This window comes from Rhododendron vialii, chromosome 4a, assembly GCF_030253575.1.
Source record: "Rhododendron vialii isolate Sample 1 chromosome 4a, ASM3025357v1".
NCBI classification, from domain to species: domain Eukaryota; kingdom Viridiplantae; phylum Streptophyta; class Magnoliopsida; order Ericales; family Ericaceae; genus Rhododendron; species Rhododendron vialii.
In genome coordinates, this window is record NC_080560.1 from 35,304,373 (window position 1) to 35,318,013 (window position 13,641).

General features: G+C 38.7%; 1 protein-coding gene across 3 annotated transcripts; it reads left to right on the forward strand.

The window, feature by feature from the left end:
* The first annotated feature begins 5,628 nt into the window (after positions 1 to 5,628).
* On the forward strand, positions 5,629 to 6,550 carry LOC131322168 (uncharacterized). Of its 3 annotated transcripts, none has more exons than XM_058353404.1 (3): positions 5,629 to 5,688; positions 5,787 to 6,047; positions 6,159 to 6,550. In XM_058353404.1, exons 2-3 carry the CDS (start codon positions 5,821 to 5,823, stop codon positions 6,307 to 6,309), a joined length of 378 nt encoding a protein of 125 aa, XP_058209387.1. In that variant the 5' UTR covers positions 5,629 to 5,688; positions 5,787 to 5,820; the 3' UTR covers positions 6,310 to 6,550. The 3 variants fall into 3 exon arrangements, with proteins under 3 accessions (XP_058209387.1, XP_058209386.1, XP_058209388.1); XM_058353403.1 differs by having other exon boundaries at positions 5,668 to 5,688; positions 5,765 to 6,047; XM_058353405.1 differs by having other exon boundaries at positions 5,668 to 5,688; positions 5,765 to 6,047; positions 6,186 to 6,550.
* Positions 6,551 to 13,641: the final 7,091 nt, after the last annotated feature.

A 13,641-nucleotide genomic window follows, 5' to 3' on the forward strand; every position in this document is an offset into this window, starting at 1 on the left:
TGAATTGAACTGGACTCGAGAAGTCTTCTGTTCATAGCGCTCAGTGCACAAACTGAAAAGCATAAGGTCCAAGGGAATGGCAAGTATGAAATTACTTTGCAATAGTACCTTTTTGGAGAATCTCTAAGATTAGTCAACAAACTAAATGTGCTCCTTGTTTGAACCGTTTCTTAAGCGTTCTTTCTGTTTTGCAGAATGCTTGGAAGTTGGAATGCCATATGCTAGATATGTGGAAATTCAAGGCATCATTTAGGTTCTCAAAAGTCTCATTCAAAACCTTTTCTGCACAAGGTTTTTCTTTAGCCCTGAAATTTGTCTTGGGTTGGTTCAAATTGTTTAGTAATTTTTCCTTGCTGCTTAACTGTTTATCCAGAGATAATAATCTTGCAATGTCAGCAGTTGTTTTCTCTGCTGGAAGGTTATCGGAAAGGAATTTTGTAAAGGTAGCTTAAAGTGAAGATTTCGAGGACTTCAATGTCTGACCTCCCACTAATGAGGCAAGTGATCGAATAGCATTACAGCTGACTCTAGACAATCAAATTTGGGATCTGATTACGGTGCTTGAGTCTGGACAATCAACCACCATGATTGACTACAGCTTTAAGATAAACAAGTGCAGGCTACTAATAATCAAGTACGCAGATGATGTACTCATGTTTGATCATGAACTTTAACAATCAGATATTATGCTAACTTCCTAGTTCCACTGGAGTTATTTATTTGTGATGTTCAAGGTTTCGTAGTTGCACCTGTAGGTTGAAGTTATAGTCGAAAAAATTAGCTAAATAATCTGTGATAAAATAAAGACCCCTCAAAATGCCTTCCTTCTAACCTTCGATACAAACTTTCATTTTCCATATGTAAGGAAAACGATATCAGGAAGGCACACAATGCTCTTGCATGTTGTATTCATCATTATGAAATCTTTTTTTGTTGGTTTATTAAAATGAATATTATGTTGCGTTGTTATTGTAAAATCCCAATTTTAAATGCCTAAATACTTGACTTCGTAGTATTTATTGATGTGATTAACCCATGAAATCAGTGAGAAGATTATAGTCGACTTCACATTAAAATTAGTTATGATGAATTTCCCATATTTTCCTAGTATCGGATTGGAGTAGAACTAAGTGAACCGGATATAATTTCTTGAAAGACGTGCGCGTGCGTCGCCGTGCTACACCATGCTACACATGTTGTAACAAGGGAAAAGGATTGACACTTGTCAAAAAGGTGTAAAGGAAGAATAACACTTAGGCAGCTAATTCATCTTTCACCGTTTTGTACTTAGTAGGTAAATTAGGAATTAAAGAAAGAAAAAGGATGGAAACGGAAAGGAAAAGGAAAAGGAAAAATTTGAGAGAAAGGGAGCATGGGAAAGAAGAAAGAAGAAAAGGGTAGCAACCCGTGCCGTGAGCCGATTCTCCTCCCACCTGCGCACCGTCCAGAAAATCCTTTGGGTAATCTCTCTATTCCCTCCTCTTCTCTCTCTCCTCACCTCTTCATCATGTACGCTCAACCGCAACACACGTTGGTGGCCATGATCGCTGGCCCTTATTCTTATATTTTCCATCCCCCTCCTCTCCGTACAGCGGCAGCGATGGGAACTTCAGCGCCGCCGTCCGAGGAGCGGTGTGTTGGTGCAGTATAGTATGTATTGTGCACTGTGTGGGTATATGTTCCTACTCTATATCTTAGTTACACAAAGCGGGAGCGGGGACGGGAGCGGGAGCGGGGGCGGGGACGGGAGAGCAGATGATCACAGAAGTGTGGGAGCGCCATTGGGAACGGTTAGGAAAAATTATTAAAATTATAAATATATTTTGGAATTTTATATTGTTAAATGTCAATATAAAAATATTATTCTACCACGTAAAATATTACTATTAAAATTATAAGTTTCTAATTATATTTCAACATTTTTATTGTAGCACATGATTATACAATAGAGCTCTTTGTGCATATTAAGTAGGCGTAAAAGTTAAGGGCATTAATATGACTCTAGAAGGTTAATCACATGATTATACAATAGAGCTCTTTGTGCATATTTAGTAGGCGTAAAAGTTAAGGGCATTAATATGACTCTAGAAGATTAATATCAGATGTGCTCACTAACAAGATCAAAACAATTTTAAAGGTACCAATTGCAACTTGAATCGTAAGTCTCTCAACCGTTTTTTGGGTGTAAGTTCCCGTATAGGTAAGGAACGAGTTCCCGTCATCATTGGGACGGGTTTCTTTCGACGGGAACGCGGAAACGCGTTTCCGTCGAAGAAACGTGGGCATAGTTGAAGGTTCCTGCAACTAAGCTCTATATGTGTCTACTGAATATGTGTGATATATTTGTAAGGGTATATCAGTACGTGTATTAGCCCAAATCATTAATCAAGACACAGCTGGATCAATTGAGTAATTGAATTATTACTGAGTTTAAAGCAGGGAATTGGGTTAGTTATCCTTTTTAGGTAACTACCTAACCATGTTGATTTCACAATATCAATACTTATGAAACTGGAACTAGTATGTGTATTGATCGAAGTGAGTAATTAATATTTGAACTCCCAAACCCTGCTAATCTGAATAGGCCAACTCACACTCGAGAAGGCCTACAAGTATTCTAATTACATTGAATGAATAATGACAAGTATTGATTGGTATATAGGTGAGTCTGAAGCGTAACAAATGACACGAACAAAGCCTTGTGTAGCTTTCAAGGAGTTAAAGGTGAGTTACGCAATACCTTGGTTACATGCATTTTATCTATACGTTTTGATGTGAAATGTTTCTTGCTTTCAAATGCTGAAAAATGTAAATCATGTGTTTATTTATGAAACCTGATATTTTTAGCAAACCGTGAATTATCGGAAAGTGGCCTATTCACGTGTGTTTTGTTATGGCTGGATGTAGACCATGGAATATGATTTTGGAACTTGAATGCTATGAATTGCTCAGGCTTATGTTTCTATTTTATGTTCGTTCGAGGTCCCGGGTCCTAGGGGACGGTAAAGAGACTAGTGACATATAGAAGGAAAGGAGGGGTGTACGCCAGGCAACCTAAGTGGTATCGATATCATAAGGTTGCTCTCTTTGACCTAGGGGTCGCTCCCCTTATGTTCTGGCAAGGCCGTCGAACAATAGTACTACTTTAATTCTATCAATGAAACCATGAAGAGTCCTTCTACTTGGACTATTATGAATGAGCTGAAAGGATCATATGTTGATATTGCTTTTTGACGAATTTATTCTATCTTGCTCCTATTGAAAGTGAAGCATTATATGATGTAAAAATGTTTCCATGTTCAAACCTGTAACCTTGGTATTACGTATCTAACACGAGCTTCTGCTTATGCAAATATTTCCATTTTTTATTCCAGAGAATAGCATGTATAGCAATCAACTGCTCAATGCCCCTTTGTGCTATGTGGACAATCATAAATTCTCTGATGGTTTGTACTTATTATACCTGTACACTTAGAAGTTCTGGGATTATGTTATTTATTCTACGCTTCCGCATACTTTTGTTTACATGGTTTAAAATGACAATGATGTTGGAAATCCCTAAACTAGAATGAGCAGGCCTTCGGCGGTTTAACACCCGCTTGGCCAGTCACGACTTCCAAGGTTGGTTTTGGGTCGTGACAGTTATTAGCTAAAATAACGACATGGATCCAAACGGTTTATCTTAGAAATTAAGATGGTGTTTGCCTTGCCACAGGAAAATCCTTTAGTTCCTGTCGGTCATTGGTTTTCATGGTTTGCTTTGTCTAGTACAAGCACTACATTTTCTCTTCTCAATAGCTCTATTCTGGATCTTATGTTTCTTTTGCAAGATTGATGTAAACTTTAAGCTTTATATTTGCAGATCAAAAGAAAACTTTAAGCATTATATTTACTCTTATTTTTAGTTGTCCCGTGTTTCCGTTAATCTGCCCTTGAGTTGTTATGAGTCAAGAAAACCTCAATCTTTGCTTCTCCTACATTTCTTCTCTTAGATTTTCTTCTAGCCCTGCAGTTGGCTTGATTTTTTTGGTCCCACTAGCAGCTAATTTGTGTTTATGCCACCGCTTGATTTCTTGTACCTATATGAATGCTCCATCTCTTCATTCATGACACTAACATAGTTTTTATATGTATGTGTCTCAGTACTTGCACATTTTCTTGGAAACGGCCTCTTCATATGCTGGGTTAAGGCTTTAGACATCTGAAGTTGACATTGCATATGAGCCTGTGGACTCTGACGTCTAGCAAATTATTTGTTCCAATCAAACATTGTCATAGGAGCATTGTGAGTTTCTTTTTCAATATTTTTCCTTCAAAACGACTATTACAAGTACCTAAATTAGGATCTTTCTTCCCCTCCTCATTTTTTCTTAGGCCTTTTTCAATGAATTTTTTTCTGCCAATACGTAAAATTCCAAATCATTATTCGGCTTTCATCTCTAATCACCACTTCCATTGTTTATGCAGTCTTTCTTTTATCAAATCTTCCAAGTGTTGACATACTTGTAGTGATGTATCCACAAATGTTTTGAACATTGAGTCAAAGCCTAGAAATTCTCTCTCGAATGCCAGTTGTGATTTGAAAGTACGTGATTTTGTACCAGCTAAAGTCACATCTGAACCTGATTTCATGACGTATATGAAGGTATGCCAACGGAACTGTTGCTTTGTACCGTCAGTGGGTTGAATATCTGCAATAGTTAATATTTCTCATTGGAGCTTCCCACTGTTTTACTACAGTACTACTACTTAAGGGTAGCTTGAAGTGAAGATTTCGGTCCTGACCTCCCACTAAAGGAGCAAGCATATATTGCATTAAAACTGTCTGGACAATCAAATTTGGACCATTAGCAGGCAATAGTTTTTTCTTCTTTACCGATGAGTATATTTCTAGTGAATTAAAGAATTCTTTGTTGTAGTAGTTTGATATTGATTTACTCCGTATGTTACTACTTGATCATCCTTGATGTATATTGCATGTTGGATTTATTGCTTTCCAACTCTAAGATTAACAACTGCTGGCAACTTTGAGAATCATCAGATTCAGATCCTTGTTATGCCAACTTCATAGTTACACTGGAGTTGTATATTTTGTGATGTCGGTTGAAGATAATGCAGACAAACGAAAGCTGAATAATCTGTGCCTAAAAAAAAGCTCAAAATGCTTTCCTTCTAACCTTCATTACGAACTTTCATTTTCCATACGCAACCAAAATGAGATCAGGAAGGTGCAAAATGCTCTTGCATGCATGTTGTATCCATCTTTATGAAATCTTGGTTTTGTATTTTGATTCGTCAAGATAATTACATGGATCCAAACAATTTATGTTAGTAATTAAGATTGTGTTTGCCTCGCCACAGAATCCTTTTGGTGCTGTATTCACCTTCTTCTTCTTTTTGTCTAGTACAAGCACTAATTTACTCTTCTCAATAGCTATATACTGGATCTTCTGTTTCTTTTGCAAGATAGATGTTTGACTTTTATTCTATATTTGCGGATCAAAAGAAAACTTTAAGCACTATATTTACTCTTATTGTTAGCTGTCCCATGTTTTAATTATTTTACACTCACGCTGTTGTGAGTCGAGAAAACCTCAATCTTTGCTTCTCCTGCATTTCTTCTCTTAGATTTTCTTCTAGCCCTGCAGTTGGTTTGATTTTGTGGTCCCAGTGGCACATGTTCAGCAGGTAAAAGATTATTAGCATACACTATTTCTTCTTTCGAAAAAATTATATTTTGTCATTTCATGAATCATCTCATTAGCTCATGGGCCTCACCACAACAGGCTTTCATAGACACTATGAAGCAAAACCAGGCAGATGAAACAGCGCTTGCAGTGGCAACTCAATTTTGTATCATTCAAGAGTCCAGAAGATATTTCTGGTAGCCTAAGGAAACTTGATCAGTTGATAGAGAAAGGCACTGGGCCGCAGAGTTTCCAGCTTGCTCATGGACAGTACTTTAAACCTGTTCTCCAAAACAAACAGAAGCAATATATGCCAATCGTGTGCTTCTGCTTCTTCAACCCTGAAGCATCATGGACCAGGTCTTGAATTCCTCTCTCACGTCTTTCAGGATCTATGCCTCATCCTTAATTTTCTCCCATGAATGCTCTAGTTTTCCTTGAATTCTTATTTACATTTGATGTTATCTGTAGGCTCAATAACCTATTGGTGTCTGCCAGAATGTTTTCCGATAGCGTGATATTTTCGTGCCAAGCAGGATTGCAGAATGCAGTTCAGGCAATCCAATCCATCTTCTCAGTCATCTTGCAAGAATCAAGGAAGTATCAGGGAATAGAACCATAGTTCTTGTGAAATAGAGTTTAGAGTCATCTGTACATCCTAGCATTTTGTTTTCAATCAGAAACCATTAACGCGGTAGTGATCTTGTACGTGCACTGGTTACATTTACTTTTAGACGGAATTTCTCTGTATTTAGCATTCTCAAATTCTGTTGATACTTGTAACATTTTCTTTGTACACATGGTATTCCCTTGATAGGGCTCCAAGTTCTTTTTGTGAATATAGGCCTATGCTTTCTTCTTCATTTTTTGTTTGCATGAAACTAAATACACTCAGCATTTGGCTCGGAATTTCAACTATAATACTGACACTTTAATTGTTCTGTACACATCTTCAATTTGTGAACGAAATGGTTCTATAATAAAAAAATCTGTTAACTAGTTTGTCATTAGGACTCACTACTTGTATCTAGGGCTGCAAATGAACATAACCATTCGTGAACTGTTTGAGGATCGATTTGGTTAAGGTTCATTCGATTTCGATTCGGATACTAAACAAATCAAACCTGAGCTTCAATTTTAAGCTTGTTTAATAAATTATCCCAACCTAAATGTGACAGTATTCGGCTCAATTTTGTGAGCATAGATGTATGGAGTAATATTTTTTACTCACTAAGGCTCGTGATCAAGTTCAAGTTCCACTTGAACCTAGGCAAGCTTGGCTCGTCAAATTTTTGTTAAGCTCGAGCTCGGCTCAAGTTTACTTAAAAACTTAACGAACGAACCTGGACATTTTAAAATTCGGCTCGTTTGCAACCCAACTTGTATCACCACTCTTTGTGGCAAGTAACATTGCTCTTTCTTGTTAAATGGTTATTGAGATTCTCCATTAAGCGTGTGTATGGGATGCATGCTAATGGAAAGCATCCGTTGGCGATTATTAGAGGAAACTGTCATTCTCCTCGAAAGTCCCTCTCTCGTTCCTTTTTTGGTAAAAGGGGGAATTGTATCATTCGTATTGATCGATATCGGAACATTTCCATTGCTTTTATGGAGCTCTCATGATATTCCAATTTCAAAGAATTTTGGCTTTTTCATAAAGAATGACCAAGAAACCATTGTATTGGCGTCTTTCTTGGCATTCTTTGCGATTTCCCGTTGAGACCTGTTTCTAATAAATAGATGTGGTCACTTCACTATTATAGGGAATTTTTTTATTAGTCCTCACAAATTTACTGAGGATCCGAATTTGCATCGTCTTCTTCTTCATAAATTTGTAACGCTATTGTGCCTCTTACAATCGAAGTTTTCATGTTTTCTTTGGCCTTCGACTAATGACGGCTCTCAAAAGAAGAACTAGCCGCAATATTCGTAAATTTAGAGTCTCATTAACTAACGACGGCTCTCATCAGAAGAAGAGCTAGCCACAATCTTCGTCCTCAATGTTGTATCATGTCAATAGTCTTTAGATCGTTTGTTACTGCATTTGTCTTTTCGCTACAACACCTATTGGCATTGGCTAATCAATTGGTGGATTCGTGTTGGACAACACAAATACCGTTGGCCTCTGCCTTTTTTTAATTTCTCTCAAATATTGTTGAACAACTTTCGGGGCTTTGCTGCAGTGAACCCAACACCGGGAAGAGAGTCAAAAGTTTTAAGGAATACCGTGAACACCAAAAACCAGGAAGAGACTTGTTCAGGTATGGAGGAACAACGAAACCAGGAAGAGAGTCGTCACTTAGGGGCAAAAAGACAAAAAAACAGACTTGGTGCGGATGAAAATGTAGTTAGGTAGATTACACAAAAAATGGCTAGAACCATTCAAGTTCCAAGATGTAGTGTCGTCGAGTGAGCACAAGCTGGCAGTATGCTTGAAAAGGTAACATTCACACGTTTAATCTTTACACAATTTCAGGCCTTCGTCAAAAGCACCGTTTTGCACACACCCTGCAATAACAGAACTCTGCGAGACACTATCACGTTGAGGGAACAGGCTAAATACTCGACATGAATCTTCCACCCGTGTGCAGTTTGCATACATGTCAATCAAGCTACTTCCCTAAATACATCTGCATCAATCCCATGTGTAATGGCATATCCATGAATTTCCTTTCCCTTTTTTATGTCCACATACTCTGCAAAGATAAAGTCAAAAATTATTGTATTATTTGATGTGGACCTTGGTAGACCTTTGGGTGTTATGGGCTTTGCCTTGTGGTGTATTATCCAACTGTTTGTTGGATTCCCTTTTCCTTTCCCCTTCCCCGTTTTTTAATAAAATTCATCTTTGCCGATCAAAAAAAAAAAAAAAGATAAAGTCAAAAAGTGAAGGACTCTGGCTGCAAATTGGCATTACCCATCTCCCTAACTATGTTTAGAGCTTCCTTATAAAACCCATTTGTTCATTTCCTGCAATCAGTGTATTCCATGAAACAAGCTAGATCTCTCTTTGGCATCATTTCAAAAACTTTTTTTCAACACTATCCACATGTAAAGCCCCCTTTTCTCCCTTCCTCCTCGACCCTTCATTATTCATCCTACCTAAACGATCGAAACCTGCCATTAGTGTGTTACTTAGAGGCAACGCATAGCTCATTTCCCTTGAGTAGCCCATACGATCATCACCCAAAACGCATTCTTCCAATTCATTCGAATTGCTAGCAAAACTCTCACCGCTCCCTGCCAATCATCAACTTGGTCTCAGAGCAATCACAATTCTAATATTACTATGACGATGTGTTAGAAGGACTTAAACCTCACAAGAATCTTAGGAGTTTAAAAATTATGTATTTCGGAGGACGCTGATTGGCATCATGGATGGTGAGTAGAGATGATCAGTTGTTTCATAATTTAGTGATGATCGAATTATTTCACTGCAAATTATGTGAAGAAATCCCGATACTCGGACACCTTCCCCACCTTGAAGTCATTGAAATGGTTCGATTGGACAATGTGAAGCGCATAGGTCCCGAATTCTATGGAATGGATAGACAAATTGTCCATGGTGTTAGTACTAGTGGTACTATGACTGCACCATCGACAGCAGTATTCCCGACTTTGAGAAAACTCAATATTGATGGTATGTAGAAGCTACAAGTATGGTCAGGTGTTCCATCATTGCATCCTGCAACCACGAGTCTAATGGAGTTCTTGCCTCGTCTCGAGGAGTTGTGTATCTCGGAATGCCCCAACTTGATTACCATTCCAGGTAATTTGTCATCCATTCAAGATTTATACATCGGTTGGAGGTATTTCAACTCAGGTCGCAAGGTTTATAGACCCTCTTCGATCATAAAGATAGATCGGGATTAGAAAAACATTGGTATTCGCCTTGGACATTTGCTGGAAACATGCAACAAATCCCTCAGAAATCTGGAAATACGGGGATTGGATGAGTTAGTGTTATTTCCCAAAGAAACTACTAAACCTTGCTTCCCTTGAGGCTTTAAAAATAGGAGGCTGCCCGAACCTAAAGTACATTTGCGAAGAAACAGGAGCAGAATTCAACCGCCTAGCTAACGTCCCTTCAACAGCTTTCGGTTATGCGGTGCGAGAAGTTGACATGTTTGCCAGAGGGGTTGCTACAACCAACCCTTGCAAGACTAGAGATTTATGGGTGTCCCAATTTAATGGAGGCCAACCCGTATGAATTGCACAACCTTACGTCCCTTCAGATGCTTGGGAATCGGAAGCTGTAACTCCCAATGGATGAGGTGTTGGGAAGAGGGACAAATCTGCCTAACCAGCCTTCGAATGTTGGACATAAGTTTGTGCGCACGGGAGCTTGACCATTACCCCTGGCCGGAGGTTGAGATGGCCAAAGCTCAAAACCCGCAACATTACCCGTTCATGTCCCTAGGAACTCTTTCTTTAGGAGGATATGGCCAAAGCTCAAGTGCCTTCCCGATCAACTCCAGCACCTCACTTCCTTAAGAGAGCTGGAAATTCGTGAGATGGGTTGGAAGATCTACCGGAGTGGTTGGGTAATTTTTCATCTCTTAAATCATTGATGCCCAAGTGGTGCAGTAACCTGACGAGTTTGCCCTTGGACGTCAATGATTTAAGAGATGAAAAATTACGCCCGATTATAATCAGGTGTCCCCTTTTAGCCAAAAGATGTGAAAAAGAAAGGGGAGAAGAGTGGCACAAGATTGCTCATATTTCATGGCTCGAGATATATAGGGTAACTTACCTAAAATATTTGAAAATTGTTCCTCTACTGAAACCTCCGTCATCAAAACCCTTGCCCCACAACATCCACTCAACCTCCATCACCAGAACCAAGCCCCATCCCTGCAGTATACTTTGACTTGCCCATAATGCTCCTCAACTTCCACAGCTGAAGAGAATGACTCACTCATCTTCACCATTACCGTCAATGCCGGTTGAATCGCATGGTGTGAAAATGCTGTCCAATCAATTTGTTTATGAACAATCTCTTTTGACACCAAGGAAGTCCTGAAAAAATGATTGCTTATAGCGACAGATAACTAGTTCTCATTAGCTCTCCTTCAAGTTGAACACCTCCATTCTCAACCCCAAAAACTGCATCTTCTGAACCCAGTACGAAAGATCACCCCAATCTAAGCATCAGAATTCAACTCCAATCTAATTGATTTGGCTTTGTGACTGTGGAGACAACCCTTCCGTTATACACACGCATGCATACACTTATCTGCATAAATTCAGTGGGTATATGTACACATATAAGACTGCCGAGTATGATTAGAGAGGGGGGGAGGGGGGGGGGGGAAACAACCAGGATATGAAAACCCAAATCAATTTTGGTCGCTTGCTAGGCTTTGTTGGTGCAAAAGTCGTTGTAACCGATGAAAGTGGATAAACAGAGATGGTTCAAGTCACGTTACTATGTCGCTGTCCTTAAGACGATATTCGCCCCTACCAATTCGAGAGAATTCAGTGTGCACCGGGTTACAGCAAAGCCGCCTCCAAGATAAAATGAAGCACAGTCTCCAACTGTTGTCTAACTGTGTTATGCACAAACGAAGAGAGACCCGAATACCTTTGGATTTTGCAAGCCCCTCAAGTATAATCGTAGGAGATAATTCTAAAGAGAAACAACAATCAGAATGATTCTGATTATCTCTCATCTTTCAATTGGTAGAACCATTTGCCTTTTATAGGCATAGATCGTGACTGTTAGCCAAAGATCACATCTCTTGATTTAATCCCAATAGTCATACCTTTTTATTAGATCATGTCTATTCATTTAACCAGAATCGACACACCTTTTGCCTTTAAATCCAATAACCATGTCCATTCATATAATCTGAATAGATACATCTTTTGGATTGATTAAAACCGTTCACCAATATTCACATTTAATATCCATTAAATATTTTGGAAATGTTCCAACAGGCTATACCAAAAACTCTGGTGCAATTATCAATTTTACCAAAAACTCTGGTGCAATTATCAATTTGCAAGGGAAACAAAACAAATAAGCTAAACACACACACAAATGAGACCAAATTTGTTTAATCTAGCGTTCTCGACTCTTGTTTCCGTGCCTCATTGCAACTCTCTCTCTCTCTCTCTCTCTCTCTCTCTCTCTCAATCAAGCTGCAAGTTTCCTTGCTTCTTTAATACTCCATTAAAGAAGGCTAACAAAAGACCAACATAAAATATAAAGGTAAACTCAACAACGTACGTACTATTAATCAAGGTGAGACTTCCTCCTTTTGAAAGATACTGTCTCTTCCATCCAGCCAACCTCCTCTGAAATCTTTCTATCACTGAATCCCACACTAACTTCACTTTAACCGAGGCCCCAAATACGACCCCACCTTCGCTTTAAATCCTTGAATTGAACTGGACTCGTGAACATGTCTTCAGTTCACATCATGCTCAGTGCACAAACTGAAAAGCATAAGGTCCAAGGGACGATGGCAAGTATAAAATTACATTGCAATAGTACCTTTTTGGCGAATCTCTAAGATTAGGCAACAAACTAATGTGCTCCTTGTTTGTTTCTTGTTTGAACCATTTCTTAAGCATTCTTTTATTTTGCAGAATTCTTGGAAGTTGGAATGCCATATGCTAGATATGTGGAAATTCAAGGCATCATTTAGGTTCTGTTCTCAAAAGTTTCATTCAAAAACTTTTCTGCAAAAAGTTTTTCTTTAGCCCTGAAATTTGTCCTGGATTGGTTCAAATTGTTTAGTAGTTTTTCCTTTCTGCTTAACTGTTTGTCCAGAGATAATAATCTTGCAACGTTAGCAGTTGTTTTCTCTGCTGGAAGTTTATTGGAAATGATTTCTGTGAAGGTAGCTTAAAGTGAAGATTTCGGTCCAGGACTTCAATGTCTGACCTCTCATTAAAGAAGCAAGCAAATATTGCATTAAAACTGTCTGGGCAATCAAAGTTGGATCTTATTAAGGTACATGCCACCGGAACTCTTGTTTTTATGTAGTCGATGGGTTGAATATATGGAATTGTTATTCCTCATTGGAGCTTCCCACCGTTTTTCTACACTACTGCTTATGTGAAATAAATCTCCTTACAAGTCTGAAGAAGAAAAATTTTGTTCTCTGACAGAAATGATCAAGAGGCTCCAATGGTATAAAAATTTGGCTGGTGAGGAGATATAGACTGAAATGGCTCCCTTAACTGTCTTTTGGCACAAGTTCAGCAGGTAAAAGGATACACTAACACACTATTTCTTCTTTCGAAAAAATTCTATTTCGTCATTTCATGAAACTGACTCATCTCGTCAGCTCGTGGACCTCACACAATAGGCTTTCATAGACACTATGAAGGAAAACCAGGCAGATGAAACGGCGCTTGCAGTGGCAACTCAATTTTATATTGTTCAAGAGTCCAGAAGAAATTTCCGGTAGCCTAAGGAAACTTGATCAGTTGATAGAGAAAGGCAGTGGGCCAGAGTTTCCAGCTTGGTCATGGATAGTACTTTAAACCTTTTCTCCAGAACAAACAGAAGCAATATACGCCAATCGTGTGCTGCTGCTTCTTCAACCCTATAGCATCATGGACCAGGTATTGAATTCCTCTCTCACGTCTCCATGCATGCTCTAGTTTTCCTTGAATTCTTATTTACATTTAAGTTATCTGTAGGCTCGACAACCTATTGGTGTCTGCCAGAATGTTTCTTGATAGCGTGATATTTTGGTGCCAAGCAGCACTGCAGAATGCAATTGCAGAGCAATCCAACGCATATTGTCAGTCATCTTGTAAGAATCAAGGAATTATCAGGGAAATAGAACCATAGTTCTTGAGAAATAGAGTAGAGTCATATGTGCGTCCTAGCATTTTGTTTTCGATCAGAAACCATTAACATGGTAGTGATATTGTACTTGCACCTGTTACATTTGCTTTAAGGCAGAATTTTTCTCTTTATTTAGCATTATCAAAT

Coding starts and splice junctions, on each gene's coding strand:
- LOC131322168 (XM_058353404.1), top strand. CDS start 5,821: ATGAAACAGCGCTTGCAGTGGCAACTCAATTTTGTATCATTCAAGAGT. Junction 6,048..6,158: donor CCTGAAGCATCATGGACCAG/GTCTTGAATTCC, acceptor TGTTATCTGTAG/GCTCAATAACCTATTGGTGT.